The sequence below is a fragment of the Fragaria vesca genome, linkage group LG2 (genome assembly GCF_000184155.1).
Source record: "Fragaria vesca subsp. vesca linkage group LG2, FraVesHawaii_1.0, whole genome shotgun sequence".
NCBI lineage: Eukaryota > Viridiplantae > Streptophyta > Magnoliopsida > Rosales > Rosaceae > Fragaria > Fragaria vesca.
The window spans coordinates 26,850,015-26,863,849 of record NC_020492.1 but is presented as its reverse complement, the minus strand read 5'-3'; the positions used below and the strand labels follow the sequence as shown (position 1 = coordinate 26,863,849).

Genomic DNA, 13,835 nt, shown 5'->3' with positions numbered 1-13,835 from the left:
CCTAAGTTGCACGGACACGGACACGGACACGGCAACACGACACGACACGACACGGTGACACGGCAAAACTCAAAAACTGACTTTCCGACACGGCTTGAACACGGCAAACAAAATTATATATTTATATATTTTTAATAAATAAAAAATATACTAAAATATGAAATAAGTTCATTATATATTACGAAATAAAATTCTAAATTCAATCTATTCCATAACCATATGAAATAAGTTAAGTGCATAACTAATAACATTAAAAGCAGCAGACCTTAATTAAGCACCTAAAATATAACATTAAAGAAAAACAAACTTGAGCAGTAGCTTATTTTCAAACAAGGCAATCTCTAGCACAATAACATCTAATAGACAAGAAGATGAACTAATATAATTATCATATCCATAATCCAATATCCATCCAATTTTTTTTTTTTTTAAAGGCTGAAATGTTGACGTGACGTGTCGCAATGCCGTGTCGGGGCCGGTCAACGTGTCCGAGACGTGTCCGAAAAGTCAACTTTTTCGGACACGCCACGTGGCTTGTCGGACACGTATTTTTCCGTGTCGGGCGCCGTGTCGGCGTGTCGGAGTGTCTGTGTAACATAGCTTGTTACTTTCATTGTCTGTCTCTAAGGGGCTAATATCGTCTAATCCTTTATTATTTAATAAAAAAAAAAAAGAGTACAATGATTTTGTTTTCCGAATTAATTTGCGACTGATAATGTTGTTGCATCTGCATAGGGGAACAGATCAAACAACCCAACATGTCTAATATGTTCCAGAATTAATCCAGCAGAAATAGACCCCATCTGTGAGTCTATCCGTACGTGTTGAATTATACTAATCATAATCATAGTCATAATGTTTTCAGGGTTAAATTAAAGTGTTGAGCATGTAATTTTACAGGTCAAAAATATTAAATAAACGTATCATATGTTTTTACAGATCTATCACAGCTTCATAAGCTTAATATCATAAAACCCTAAACCCTAAAACACTTTGGCAGTAGAAATATTGCGAAGCTAATATTTAGCTTGCACAGACTATATTTAGCCAGGGATGCAAAAAGATGAATGTTGAATAAATGAAAAGGTGAATGTGATTGAGTGGACTTGAAACAACATTAAGGTTTTTGTACGTTGCTTCAAATTAAAGACCTCATTGTGCATTTGGACAGCCCTGGCGCGCATCCATGATGTTACGTTTTACAAAACCTTGTCTAATTTTCACAGTTCAATTACATAAACCTTGTCTAAACTAGGGATTTTTTGCAGAGAATTTGCCAACAAAGGTTGTTATAGTGTTCATTCAAAGAAAGATCCGCTCTCCTCTTACTCGGATATACAAGTTCCTCGCAAACAAAGAGAAAATGCTAGTTCTTCGAAATGAAAGAATGTAATGTACAGCACAACCTTTTAAACACTACTATACTGATCTAGAGCTCAGAATGGGATTCAATTATATGACACAAGAAATGGGATGACGATAGACATAAATGCGTTGTAACTGAATGTTGCTGAACCAGTATATTTTCGATCCTTCTCTTTGAACTTCTCAGTCAAGCCCTGAAATCATGATAATCATCAAATTAATTATAGCAATATCTTCAGAAAAGAGAAAGATTGCTAACTATCTTCAAAGAGCAGCACATTCCATTATTTGCCTAAGAAATTCTATCAAAGCAGTTAGAATCTCACCTTTACAATCATCCCACATCTGCATGTCAAACATAGCATTATGTCAGAATCAGAACTCACAGGATCTTATGAAGAACCAAACGATGCATCTGAAACTATGCTACGCTAGAGATAATGAAAATTAATTAATGAATTGCCTGACTGTTAACTAAAATACTTCTATTCACACTAGTGACCACTTGCTAGGTAGACTATTCAATATACTAGAAAAGCATACTTACTCGACAAAACTATCAAAGTTAAGTTCAGCCCGGTGCCCACTTCCATCTTCGTACCTGGAAGTCAGAAGTTGAAGAACAGTAGGGGGGACTGCAAGTCCTAGACCAAAGAGTGCATCTCTCAACTCTATCACATCAATCTTTCCACTCTTATCTGTGTCATATTTCTGAAACATGGTCTGCAAGTGCAGGTTTAATTAGTACTTCGGTTTTGCGCGCAGTTAGTAGCAAAGAAATGAAGATCAGATTCATGTAATCTAAGAGCAGTTGTAGAACAACAAAAGGACTTAACACAAGTGTAGAGGGTAACCAGTGGCCAAGTCTTACTTTATCCATATTCAATAACCACTGCCGATTAACACAAGTTCATCTTTAATATTGAAAGAAGAAAATAAAGAGCAAATTAAGCAGCATTCTGGCCATATAATATGATCCATTGCAGGTCAGTATGTCTCAAAATTTAATCAGTTGGAAATATCAGATTATCACCAACCCCTATGTTACCTATATAGTAGAACACTGGAACAAATATTCCCAGCCAATTGAGACTATCTAATATATTCATTTCTTTACCAGATTGCAAGATAGAGAGCTTCTGTACTACTGCATGAATGACTTAAAAATTTTAGGAGTTAGTTCCATCATCAAACATTCGGATATTATAGTATAAACAAAAAACAAATGAAATTTCTTGTTCAAGCTGAATGGCATTGAAATTATCCCTTCACAACAATTAATTGTACTTTCAAATGAATAAATAAAGAGCCAAATACAAATAGGGGCAAATCCCTCTCATGCTGTTCTAATTCTCTGTTTCCTAAAACCTTGCTTGAGAAACGCTTCAAAAAAAATGCATAAGAAATTGAAGATTCTACTAGGCCATTGTAATAATAATCATCAATCACGCATATGTTACACTTACTCGCCATTCACCAAGACAACTCCATAGTGCGGCAAATTCTTGAGGACCTGTATCGATCAACATAAAAAAGGAAGCATCAGAATTTCCTATTCTTGTCATAACTTCTGGTAAAAACCCAACAAACCCTGCAGAACAAACAACGTATTAGACAGAGAGACAAAAACCGACCCAGTTTTAGAATATCATGATTGTTGATGTTTTTGAAGAGAAACATGAGCAAACGAATGGTCCTGAGGCTAAACATCTGGTAGGCAGAAGAAAGAGCCTGTTGCAATTCATTGTCGTCAATGAAGCCACTACCGTCCTTATCCACCATCTGAAAGCTGCTAATCACATCCGGGTCGGTCCCCGGTGGAAAATCCCCACCTGTTTCCTGATCATATGAAGAAGAAGAAGACGGTTGATCATACGAAGAAGGAGACAGGTCCAGCTCCGGCAGGCCGTCACTACGGGCGTAACTATGGCCGTAACTACGGACGTAACTGCGGCCGTATTGCGAGTGCGGCTTGCCGTAGTAATATGTATTCGCCGTAGGAGGAGGAGGAGGATCATTATCAGAAACGGTGACTTCTGGTTCCTGGTGGCCGTAGGAGTCGGGTAGGGATGGGGCAGAGGGAGCGTAGGTATCAGAACCGTAGTTGGCATCAGAAAAAGCCATTGAAGAAGAAAACAAGAAGATTGGGAGAGATTGAGAGGAGAATCTCGTGGTCAGGGAATTTGTTCGAAGTTTGATAGAGGGTGGTGACGCGTGTGTGTTCTACGGAAGCGAGTGGGGGAACGTTCCCCCATTTCTCATGCGGTTGCCTAATGCTTAGCGTTGTTGCGTTACCAAAAATACTTCGGGTGATCCCTATTTTGCATTTCCAATACAACTCGTTGCACCTAAATTTAGCGGCTAAATGTTCTTCTACAATTTTCATTTTGTTTTCAAAATTTTGTTAACAAATTACATGTGGCATTCCATTGAGAAAAAAACGGTATCCATAACAACATAATGACCCAACCTTTCGCGGTTTGAGTCATGTAAGACCACCCTAAACCAAGTTAGATGTAATTACCCTAGTGTTGAACTTACTCATATGGTCATTACTTCTGGTAATATAGAAGAAGGTGGGGAGTAATTTTGGTAGGACAACATGCAGGATCATACGAGCTACATACGTAGTAATATATCAAAATTTGAGGGAAAATTTTGATATACGATAATGTTAATGTATAGCATACATACTTGCTTTTGCAAGCAAATTTTTCAAAACAGCCCATTTCTGCCGCACATGATCTTCCCTCTTTTAGTTGTTTTTTCAATTTGTATGCTACACACATCAGTATATCAGACAAACCCAAATTGGAGATGGTATAGATCGATCAACCTCTTCATGTCGATGATGGCTTTAATTGCTCGACCAACGTGAATGTGGTAGTAAAGATGTGATTTTGTTGGAAAAATTAAAAGACGGGAGAGAATGACCTATTGAAAATGGCGGGTTAGATGGTAAGAAGAAAGGCGGGAAATGAATGAGGGGATATTACAATTGTAACCTCGCCCCTTTCCAATCGAAAAGCGATTACAGGATCTTTGTCAGAACTGAAAGAAAGAAAGAAAGAAAGAATGGAGAAAGTGGTAGCGGAGACGGCGGAGCTGCCCAAGACAATCGTGCGGCGCGTGGTGAAGGACAAGCTTTCCCAGTGCTCCAAAGCCGACGCCGACCTCAACGTCCACAAAGAAGCTCTCACCGCCTTCTCCGAGAGCGCCCGCATCTTCATCCACTACCTCTCCGCCACGTATGCTTCTCTCTCTCTCCCTTCTTCGATTTCAATTCTCTCTCTAGAATAATCTTGATTGTTCGATTCGGATGCTCTGCAGAGCCAACGACATCTGCAGGGGATCCAAGAGGCAGACGATCAACGCCGACGACGTCTTCAAAGCGCTCGAGGACATCGAGTTCCCCGAGTTCGTTGGCCCTCTCAAGGCCTCTCTCGAAGGTACTGGTTTCCGATTCCGAGTTTTGGGGTGCACGCAAGCTGTTCGATGAAATGCTCCACTGAAAATGTTGGATATATTGTGTGGTGTTTTTCTCGATGTATGAGAGAATTGGGTTTTGTTGTTTGCGATTGCAGAGCTGAGGGAGAAGAATGCTGGAAAGAAGGCGGGGACATCAAAGGCAAAGGAAGCGAAAACTAAAGAGGCGAAAACAAAAGAAGCGAAGAAGAAGAAGAGGAAATTGGAAGAGCCACCACCCAAGCAAGAGGAAGAAAACCAAGATGAGGATGGAAGCGATGGCACTAGTGAAAGCTCGAGCAAAGAATGAACCATTTCTGCTAGTTTTGTATCCATTTTCCTTTCAAGTTCTAGTTCGGATTCGAATCTAAGTCCAAGTTTGTTAGAACACGATTTACTTGTTTGATGTGCAACTGCAATTTGACCTCTCATTTGCACCATGCTTCATTTTAAGTTTCTTACATTGCATAGCCTAATCTGTTGCTCAAGTTTGTAATACCTTGTAATAGTCATTTCTGAGAACAACTGCCCACCTAACCAAGGTTTTGCATCAACAAAACACACTGCTCATCTCCATTTACATGTGTTTTACGCCATGCAATGCCTCACAAGCACTGATATAGGCATGGGCATATCGTACTGTTATTCGTCACAAATGGAAGATGATCACCCATAATACACAATGCAGCACAAAAATTGTTGCTCCACGTTACTTGTGGAAGAATGGCATGATGCTATTTTTCTATAATCAACCAAACTGCCAAATTCGTTATGCCTAGTATGCCTCTGTTGCACTTTTTTGTTCTTCCCCATACTTGCAAGATGAAGAATAGATAAAGATAATGAATCAATTTTGACCAACAACAATATTTATGCAACTAACAAATATTATATATCTGTTGCCGAATGAAGAATCAGAATCCTAAACAGACTTCCATACATAATCATGCAGTTACAACTTCATAACTATTATAACCTGGTACACAAGAGAATGCAGGCCTTCCCAAGTTGCAACAATTACTAGAACAATCAATATGGGTGATATCTGCGCCCATGTCCAGCATCATTGTGGTGTCTTCCCTTATTTGAACTACCACTACTCTTGCTACCGCTCCCACCACCACCCCGACCACTATTTCGCGGATGTGGATGCGACGCGTGTGGGTGTGGGTGTGAGTGTGGGTGTGGATGTTGGTATGGCTGAGGCCCTGGTTGTTGCCTGCAAAGAGGACAATCAAATACTCTAATTACTAAACGCGTTAGAAGTACTGTAAAATAAAGCTCCTAATATACATCAACCAGATCCTGAATTATCATTGGGACTTAGGACATAATCACATCTCCAATAAAACTTCCTTTGGAACAATTAGGCCCGCCATCTAGAGAACGCGTGCTTTAATAAAGATGTTAATTTGTAAAGCAATTCTGGTAACGATTTTTGTTCAAATGATCCCGACAGAGAGTTAGTCAAGGCATGTTTACAAGAAAAACAAACCAAGACCAACTTGTAATAATGAAAATATTAAAGACTTCTTATGCTCATACTTATAAGCTCCAGCAGGAAAACTACCCAACCAAATAAAACAGCAAGCTAGTTTTCTATTGTCAACTTCTTGTCACATCAAGCCTGAAAGAAACTATTACTTGAAACTAGAGATCAGAAGTATGAGCCTCTCCAGCTATATTATTTGATTTACTCTGTTACTTATTTGTACGGCAGACATAGAATGAAAAATGTAATGTCATATACATATGCAACTAAAGCTACTTGGCTAAAAGGTGTACTGTGCTTACAAAACATATCCGATCCGTCCATCAGGCAGAAGCATTGGCATCATTGCCATGCCAGGAGGAGCCGGTCCTGGTCCAGGCATCAATGGCTGCAATCAGGTTAAGGCAGAATCTTAGAAACAATGAACTAAAATGAGTAAAATCTATCCCAGATAAGATTGAATCTTTATTATTTTGGTTCTCAAACTTAGATCCGGTGGCTCTTTGCATGTCATATGCTCTGAATAAAGAATGGCGAATCATACAAGTATCTATCAAAGATCTACGACATGTGCATGGAGGGAAGATCCCATACCATAACACATGTTTCAAAAATATAAAATAATAACAAACGACCAAACAAGCAAGTGAAGCTTGAACATTTATACACATTGAGAAAGATGTTTTACTCAAGAATCAAGTTATTTAACGAGATGGACATGTAAATAGGATAACACTTTTCTGCGAATAAGACCATGCAATGAGAGAGTTACTCATTTGTTACTATATACTAGTAATCATGGATTATACTGATGTGTGATCCATTTAATAGAAAATGCATAAAAGGCTTATTAGTTATTACTAAGTATCAGGATTAGTATTCCAGTAGATATGATATTAAGACTGATGCTTACATTTTGGTTAGGAATAACTTTATAGTGCTCATAACCTTGGAACTTTTGAAATGTCTACTAGAGTTTGCTGTTTCCAACACTGGAAAAAATATTTACGTTGACTTCTAAGTAATTGGGTTTATTGTTTCAAAATTGGATTGGTCATGGTTAAGAGGTGTTGAACTTTGACAACTTCTTTATCACTCTCGATCCACACATCACACAGAGACATACAGATATCTCAATGCCCTCAGTCCCTTTTACTTTGTGTGCTGGTTTAAAATTCCCTTATATTTCGTGTCCAGTTAAACCAGAAAGAAATGAACACAAAATTTTGAACATCAAAATCAAATCGCACATATCCAAACGTTAAAAACTGCACAAGGAGTGGGATAGAAATAGAAGTTGATGCCTAACCCCCAGTCGGCTTTCTCCCGTTGTTCCTGTTCTCTTAGAAATATTTCCCTTTCTGTTAGTTGGAATCAACAAAAATTGACCTAGAATGCCTAACCCCCAGTCAGCTTTCTCCGGTTGTTCCTGTTCTCTTAGAATAATTCCCTTTCTGTTTGTTGGAATCAACAAAAATTGACCAAGAATTTAAATAGTTTATTTTGCTTCTAGCGACAGATGTTATTAGAATTATAAAAAAATGACCACACGTTTATAATGTCTTTGGCCAAAATGATGAAATACTCATGTGACTCGACGTTTCATGATATGCACTATATTGTCTACCATCCAAGAAAAATAGTATTTGTTTAGCCGATTTAAACTGCTAGGAAAGTTCCAAAACTGACACAACAGAAACAGGGATCAAAAATCTAACCAATCACAAATGATAGTTAACAGGCCACAGTGAAAACCCATTTGCCTTATAATAATATCCATTTATTGTTAAATTATGAAATTCCATGAGCAATTTATGTGAAACGTACATTTTAGTGGACTTAATTGAGAATGCCAAAAAAAAAAAAAAATCAGCACAGGTTGGCAGATATCTCACCTGTGCAAAACCTGCAGCACCATATCCTGCACCAAGAGCCCCATAGGCACCCCCAGGCACACCATAAACAGCATGTGGTGGATAACTAGCAATCAACCCTGACCTCTGGGAATTCGATCCACCAGACTTTTGATCTGCCTGTGGCCTTGCAAGAGAGCACTCCAACAGCTGACCTGCAAATAATTAGCCCATCCAGAGTTTATAAGCTTCTTTAAACGTCATCATTGAGAAGGAAAATGGAGAACATAAATAAATCAATACACTCAAGACAATATAGAATTTATTACCATCGAGTTCATAATTTTCAGTGTTCTTCAATGCTTTCATAGCACTTGACCTCTCGGAAAAATGTACAAAACCAATTCTATTCCTCTCCTGTCCTGATTTTGAAGCTGGCAGAACCACTTTCGTGATTTTCCCGTGGTGTTCAAAAAGCTTCTTTAACTGTTCTTGGGTCACAGTTTTGGGCAAATTCTTCACATAAACTGCCTTCACCTGTATTTTAATTTATTTTATCAGAACAAAACTTCCATTGGTTAAAAGACAAAGCATAGAACAACAGAGGACAAGGATCCCACTGAAAAGCAAGGGACGAACAATAACAAGGCAACAACTTCACCAGTCAGAGACCAAGTACATAATAGAAGGTTGCAAAATAGGACACGAGAACTTCAAGCTTCTAAACAATTATCTTGTCGATTGAAATTCTTATGTCCTATTTGTTTATTTAATTTTTGAGAAACTCAACTTTCATTCAGTAAGAACAAAGCATACCACAACAGAGGACAAGGATCCCAGTCATCCCACTGAAGGAAAGGTACAAACAAAAACAAAGCAATAATATTTCACCAGTGACAGACCAAGTACATAACAGAAGATTACAAAACACAATACACGAACTTCAAGCTTCCAGATGATTATCTTCTAGATTGAAGTTTTGTGTCCAAAGATACAGTTGGTCACCCACCAAGTTGTGAGATAACTATTAAGTATTAACAATACAGGATTCTACGGAAACCAAAAAAAGCATATGAAATAGGAATGGACAAGATACAGCAAGAGGGAAGGAAACGAAACAAGATGGAAAAAATTTACATCAAGCATAGACCAAACAAACAAGAATCAATGGTGTGCAATTATTTAGGTAAGGGTATAAGGCCTAAGATACAATTAGAGAAGTTCTTTACAGAAGCTAGGGTGTCCCAGGTCCTACTATCTTTTGTCAAAACCAGATCACAAATTGTCTTTATAAACCCTACAGAACTCCTGTGTTGGTACCCTGATTGGAAGAATTATGAACTTTTGTCTTTATCTCAAGAAGGCAAATAAAAAAACAAAATTGCAGTTTACTTGGTCACCCACCAAGTCAAAAGATTGACATTTCCTTTAATTATTACTACTCCAGCTAGAGTTGAATCCTCAACCATCAGATGTGAAAGCAAAAGGGTAAAAGGGGGAAAATAATAGTAACTAAATGACACCTGTGAAGCAGCAGAAGACTCGGCATTTTTAGGATCAGCCCAGCTCACTGTTGGAGCATTAGTATCCAGCTTAAATTTTGAGTCCATCATTTTCTGCCTTGAATAGTCAGCACATGCATGGTTATAGTAGTCAATGAAAGCAAAGCCCCGGTTATTGCTTGTGTTCTTCATATCCTGTGACAAGAATTGAATAATTAATGAATAGAAGAAGCCAAGAATCAAGAAGAACAGGCGTGATCACTGACAAAAGAATGTAGTAGCCTCAGTTTGGTTATAAAAGAAGTACCATCTTTGGCATTAGAAACCCAGAACTAATCCCATAGGCCTAACTCCAAAACTAAGACCTTTTGGGTCCCAAATAAGTCTCCACGATACTTCGATGCACAATAATAAAGAAATCCAGAGTCAAAACTACGGCTTCCTAAATTATTTATGTATTTGTTTCTCTTTATAATGAGAAAATAACTTTTATTGCTTTTCTTATTATCTACCAACTCTTTTAATACGTATTTTGGAGTTTTTCAATTCAAGGACTATAATTGCTGCATTTGAAGCCTACGAATACCGCTATCTCTAGTAAGGAAACCCCAATCTGGAATATCACGAAAATTTAGTGTCTTAAAGCCTTAATATCTTTTCTAACTTTTACTCTCCTCTATCTTTTCTCTAGATTACAAAGTCAAAATCACCTATTCTACAAACCTAATCCATTTCCTAACATATATTATTGGGAGTATTGAGTTATAGTGCAGATATCTAAGTCACTGCACAAGGACTTGCTGTGCAGTAACTTAGATATCTGCACTATAACTCAATACTCCCAATATATATGTTTTTCTAGGCCCACTATATTCCTAGGCAACACTCACCATCACACCATTACCAGATAATTTTTAATGGATAGAAAGTTCAACAGGCTGAGAAAAAGGGATAGGCTAACAAACACATAACTTGCTAAAAGAATACAACCACAATGAGCACCCATATCGCACTAACCTTGACCAGTTCTACACCGGTGACTCCAGGACCAACCTTCATCACAGCCTTCCTCAGATCTTCTTCTCCCCAACTCCTTGGAACATTACCAATGAATAACCGGTGCTTTGCTTTAGATGTTGAACATTTTATTCTTTTGCCCTGAGAGAGAGAGAGAGAGAGAGAGAGAGAGAGAGAGAGAGAGTCAACACAAAATCACAGCAGCATATTAACAATAAATAGCAAGAAGAAATCCGAAAAAGTACGGATATAAAAGCATTTTTGTATCTCAGGAGTGTTAGATATATTGTAAAATAAAGGTGAAGGAATCTATTAAATGACTTCCCCTGAGCTATCTGCTTATGTAAGGGGAGAGTATGCTACCTTAAATTCAGTATTATTCAACTCATCAATAGCAGTAGAAGCCATCTCCATGTTTCTGAATGTCACAAATGCAAAGCCCTTACTGTCACCTAAATCTTTTCCCTTCATAATCCGTACCTGTTGTAAAAAAGCAGAGGCAGTATAAGAATTTGTTTGTATAAGAACATAAAAACAGTACTTTAATAAAGAGCAATTAAATCAACCTGTGTAACTTCTCCTACAGCTTCACAAAAGACCTTTAAATCATCCTGAGTAGCATCATGAGGAATGCCACCAATGTAAACTTCAGAACCATGTGGAGGAAGGGCAAGAAGTTCAGCATGTTTTTTCTTCTCCTCTTCACTGCTCACTGAGTTCTTGACATCAATTTCAGTGGCAGTATTAGCATTATTAGCATCTTCATCATCCACCTCTTCTTCAACTTCCTCCTCCTCTTCTTCTTCCTCCTCCTCCTCTTCTTCCTCTTCTTCTTCCACCTCTTCTTCTATTTCTTCTACTTCTTCTTCTTCCTCAACTTCCTCATACTCGACCTCTTCATCCATTGCCTCATCAGGATCATTGTCTTCATCAATACCAACCTTCTCATCGGATGCTATTGACTTGTCTGGTGCAACTGATGAAGCATTTGTCTGTTCCCTTGGCATCTTACTGATCTAATAAAATAGGCTTGCAAGGCAACTGTGAAGAAGACACAGAAGCCAGAAGAGTTCATGGGAAGAAGTAAACACATATTGAAAGGAGGCAACAAAATGAATGGCCAAAAGGAGCTGCCTAGTATGACTCTCATCTGAACAGGGTTCATGAGGTCAGAATCAAAAGGGTTTTCAAGTTGAAAGACTTTTTATCAGGGAACTAGACAACTTGAGAAAGGAAATAGAGTTTTCTGACTGATTACTGAATGATTTATCAAAAGGATAATGAAGGTGGTCCAATTAATCAAAAATTAACTTTTTTTGAAGCCACAACAAGACTGCAGTCCAAGCAAACAAAAAATATTGGCTAGTTTAACCATCTCCAAAGAGATATTTCCACAGTGCAGTAACAACAATAGGTATGAACTGCTTACAAGGATCTAGGGGGGAATTGTTATAGATAATGGACTCCATATGGAGACATATAATGCTTCATTGGTATGCAACTCGACATGACAGAGGGACAACAAACTAGTGCCTGAGAATCTATAGAACACTCAGATATGAATGGAATGAGACCGTTGAAAAAAAAAAAGGAGAACAAAGCCACAACATAGTCCAATTTGACAAAGAAATACCAGTTCCCACACAAATGTACCTTCCTGCAATAAATGACACATAACAACTGAGATAGGAGTGGACTTTACAGCTACAATTTAAATGCACAATCATAATTCACTGTGCAGTAATACATCATCTCCGGTCCTTCCCATCCTTTACAGAAAGAGAGAACTTGGACCGGTGACATTTCAAAAAACACATGATATTACATAAAGAGGCGTTATTATTTTTATCTTTTTTTAACTTTTCCTGAAGTTCAATACCACAACACTAAGTTTTCCCTATCCATATAATCAATTTTGTGTCTTCGTAGAATGGGTAAGAGAAAACCAGAAGCCATTATACGATAAAAATTCAAATCAGAATCACCACTGGATCTAAAAATGGTAAACCGGGAAAGATGTTTGATTTTGTTAACCATTTTGTTCTTGTTGTGCGTTACAAAGTTAATTTTGTCTTTTCAAGCAAATCTAACACAATTTAGAGTTCAATACTGAATGCATTGAATGGCACGTATTACCTATAAATTCTATTAATTCAAGGTCGATTCAACCATATATGGCCACATAGGTCCTATCAACAATAGAATCAATCAAAGTAGACGAAACTACATGAAACAGCTTACAGGAGTACAATAACAACTTAAAGGTAGAAAATAGGTAACAGTCTAATGTACGAAAACTACTGGAAAAACCCATGTACCAACTCTAGGGTTATAATACATCCTCTTTTCTAATATACACTTTTCCAACTTCCTCTCAAATGCTACTCTAAATCCCCCAATTACCAACTTGAACTGCAAAACCTTCACCTGGATCATTGAATCCATCCAAAATGGAATATCCTAGTATAGCGGAACCAACTTTAATCCTATTCACCATTATTATAAAGTTTATGCATGTAAATAATCTAGTTTTTTTTTTTTGTTTTCAAAAGCACAGAAAGCTCAAATCAGTAACAAACCCAGTACGAAAACGTGAATGAACTCAAGAAAGTTTGAAACTTTTGAAACCCCAATTCAGATATTCACAAATGGGCTGGAATTTCACCACACCCAGTCACATTACCCAACCATAAACAAGCACAGACATTCAAGAAACACGTAGGTGCTACATGAACAGACCAGTAAAACATGAGAAGGAAATAGAGTGACAAAAAGTACCCAGAAATCCTTGGAGATTTGAGTTTTCTGTCTGAAACAAGGAAATTGAAGGAGGTTGAATCCGAAGTTGGGTAGAGGCCAAATGGGTCTGAGAGGGATTCTTGAAACTAAGTAAGACGGAAGAGTCACTCAGAGGTGGAGCAAAGGAAAAGATTCGCTCTCATTTAACAAATGGGGGCTTCCCCTAATTAATACAGGTCCAGCTTTATACCAGTCAAAAAAATTGTTTTTTTTTTGTTACAAGTAAATAAAATTGTTTTCGCTCTCGAAGATATTTATTTTTCCTAATTTTGTACCACTACTAATATTGAAAGCCTAGGGTTAAACCGTGAGATTGAAGGCCCTCGTCTGGCGGCTCCCGTG

The 13,835-nt window shown here is 37.8% G+C and overlaps 3 protein-coding genes across 3 annotated transcripts; 1 reads left to right on the top strand and 2 right to left on the bottom strand.

Moving 5' to 3' along the window:
- Positions 1-1,448: 1,448 nt before the first annotated feature.
- Positions 1,449-3,615, bottom strand: LOC101308636 (probable calcium-binding protein CML50-like). Its single transcript, XM_004291551.1, has 5 exons — positions 3,000-3,615; positions 2,832-2,878; positions 1,913-2,088; positions 1,692-1,710; positions 1,449-1,559 (listed from the first exon to the last, which is right to left on the bottom strand). Exons 1-5 carry the CDS (start codon positions 3,487-3,489, stop codon positions 1,449-1,451), a joined length of 843 nt encoding a protein of 280 aa, XP_004291599.1. The 5' UTR covers positions 3,490-3,615.
- A 721-nt stretch (positions 3,616-4,336) lies between these two features.
- Positions 4,337-5,299, top strand: LOC101308930 (DNA polymerase epsilon subunit 3-like). Its single transcript, XM_004291552.1, has 3 exons — positions 4,337-4,613; positions 4,696-4,814; positions 4,950-5,299. Exons 1-3 carry the CDS (start codon positions 4,441-4,443, stop codon positions 5,138-5,140), a joined length of 483 nt encoding a protein of 160 aa, XP_004291600.1. The 5' UTR covers positions 4,337-4,440; the 3' UTR covers positions 5,141-5,299.
- A 388-nt stretch (positions 5,300-5,687) lies between these two features.
- On the bottom strand, positions 5,688-13,627 carry LOC101308046 (heterogeneous nuclear ribonucleoprotein Q-like). The gene is made up of 9 exons (XM_004291549.1): positions 13,473-13,627; positions 11,261-11,735; positions 11,058-11,174; positions 10,695-10,835; positions 9,699-9,872; positions 8,505-8,712; positions 8,218-8,390; positions 6,625-6,710; positions 5,688-6,049 (listed from the first exon to the last, which is right to left on the bottom strand). Exons 2-9 carry the CDS (start codon positions 11,699-11,701, stop codon positions 5,860-5,862), a joined length of 1,530 nt encoding a protein of 509 aa, XP_004291597.1. The 5' UTR covers positions 11,702-11,735; positions 13,473-13,627; the 3' UTR covers positions 5,688-5,859.
- Positions 13,628-13,835: the final 208 nt, after the last annotated feature.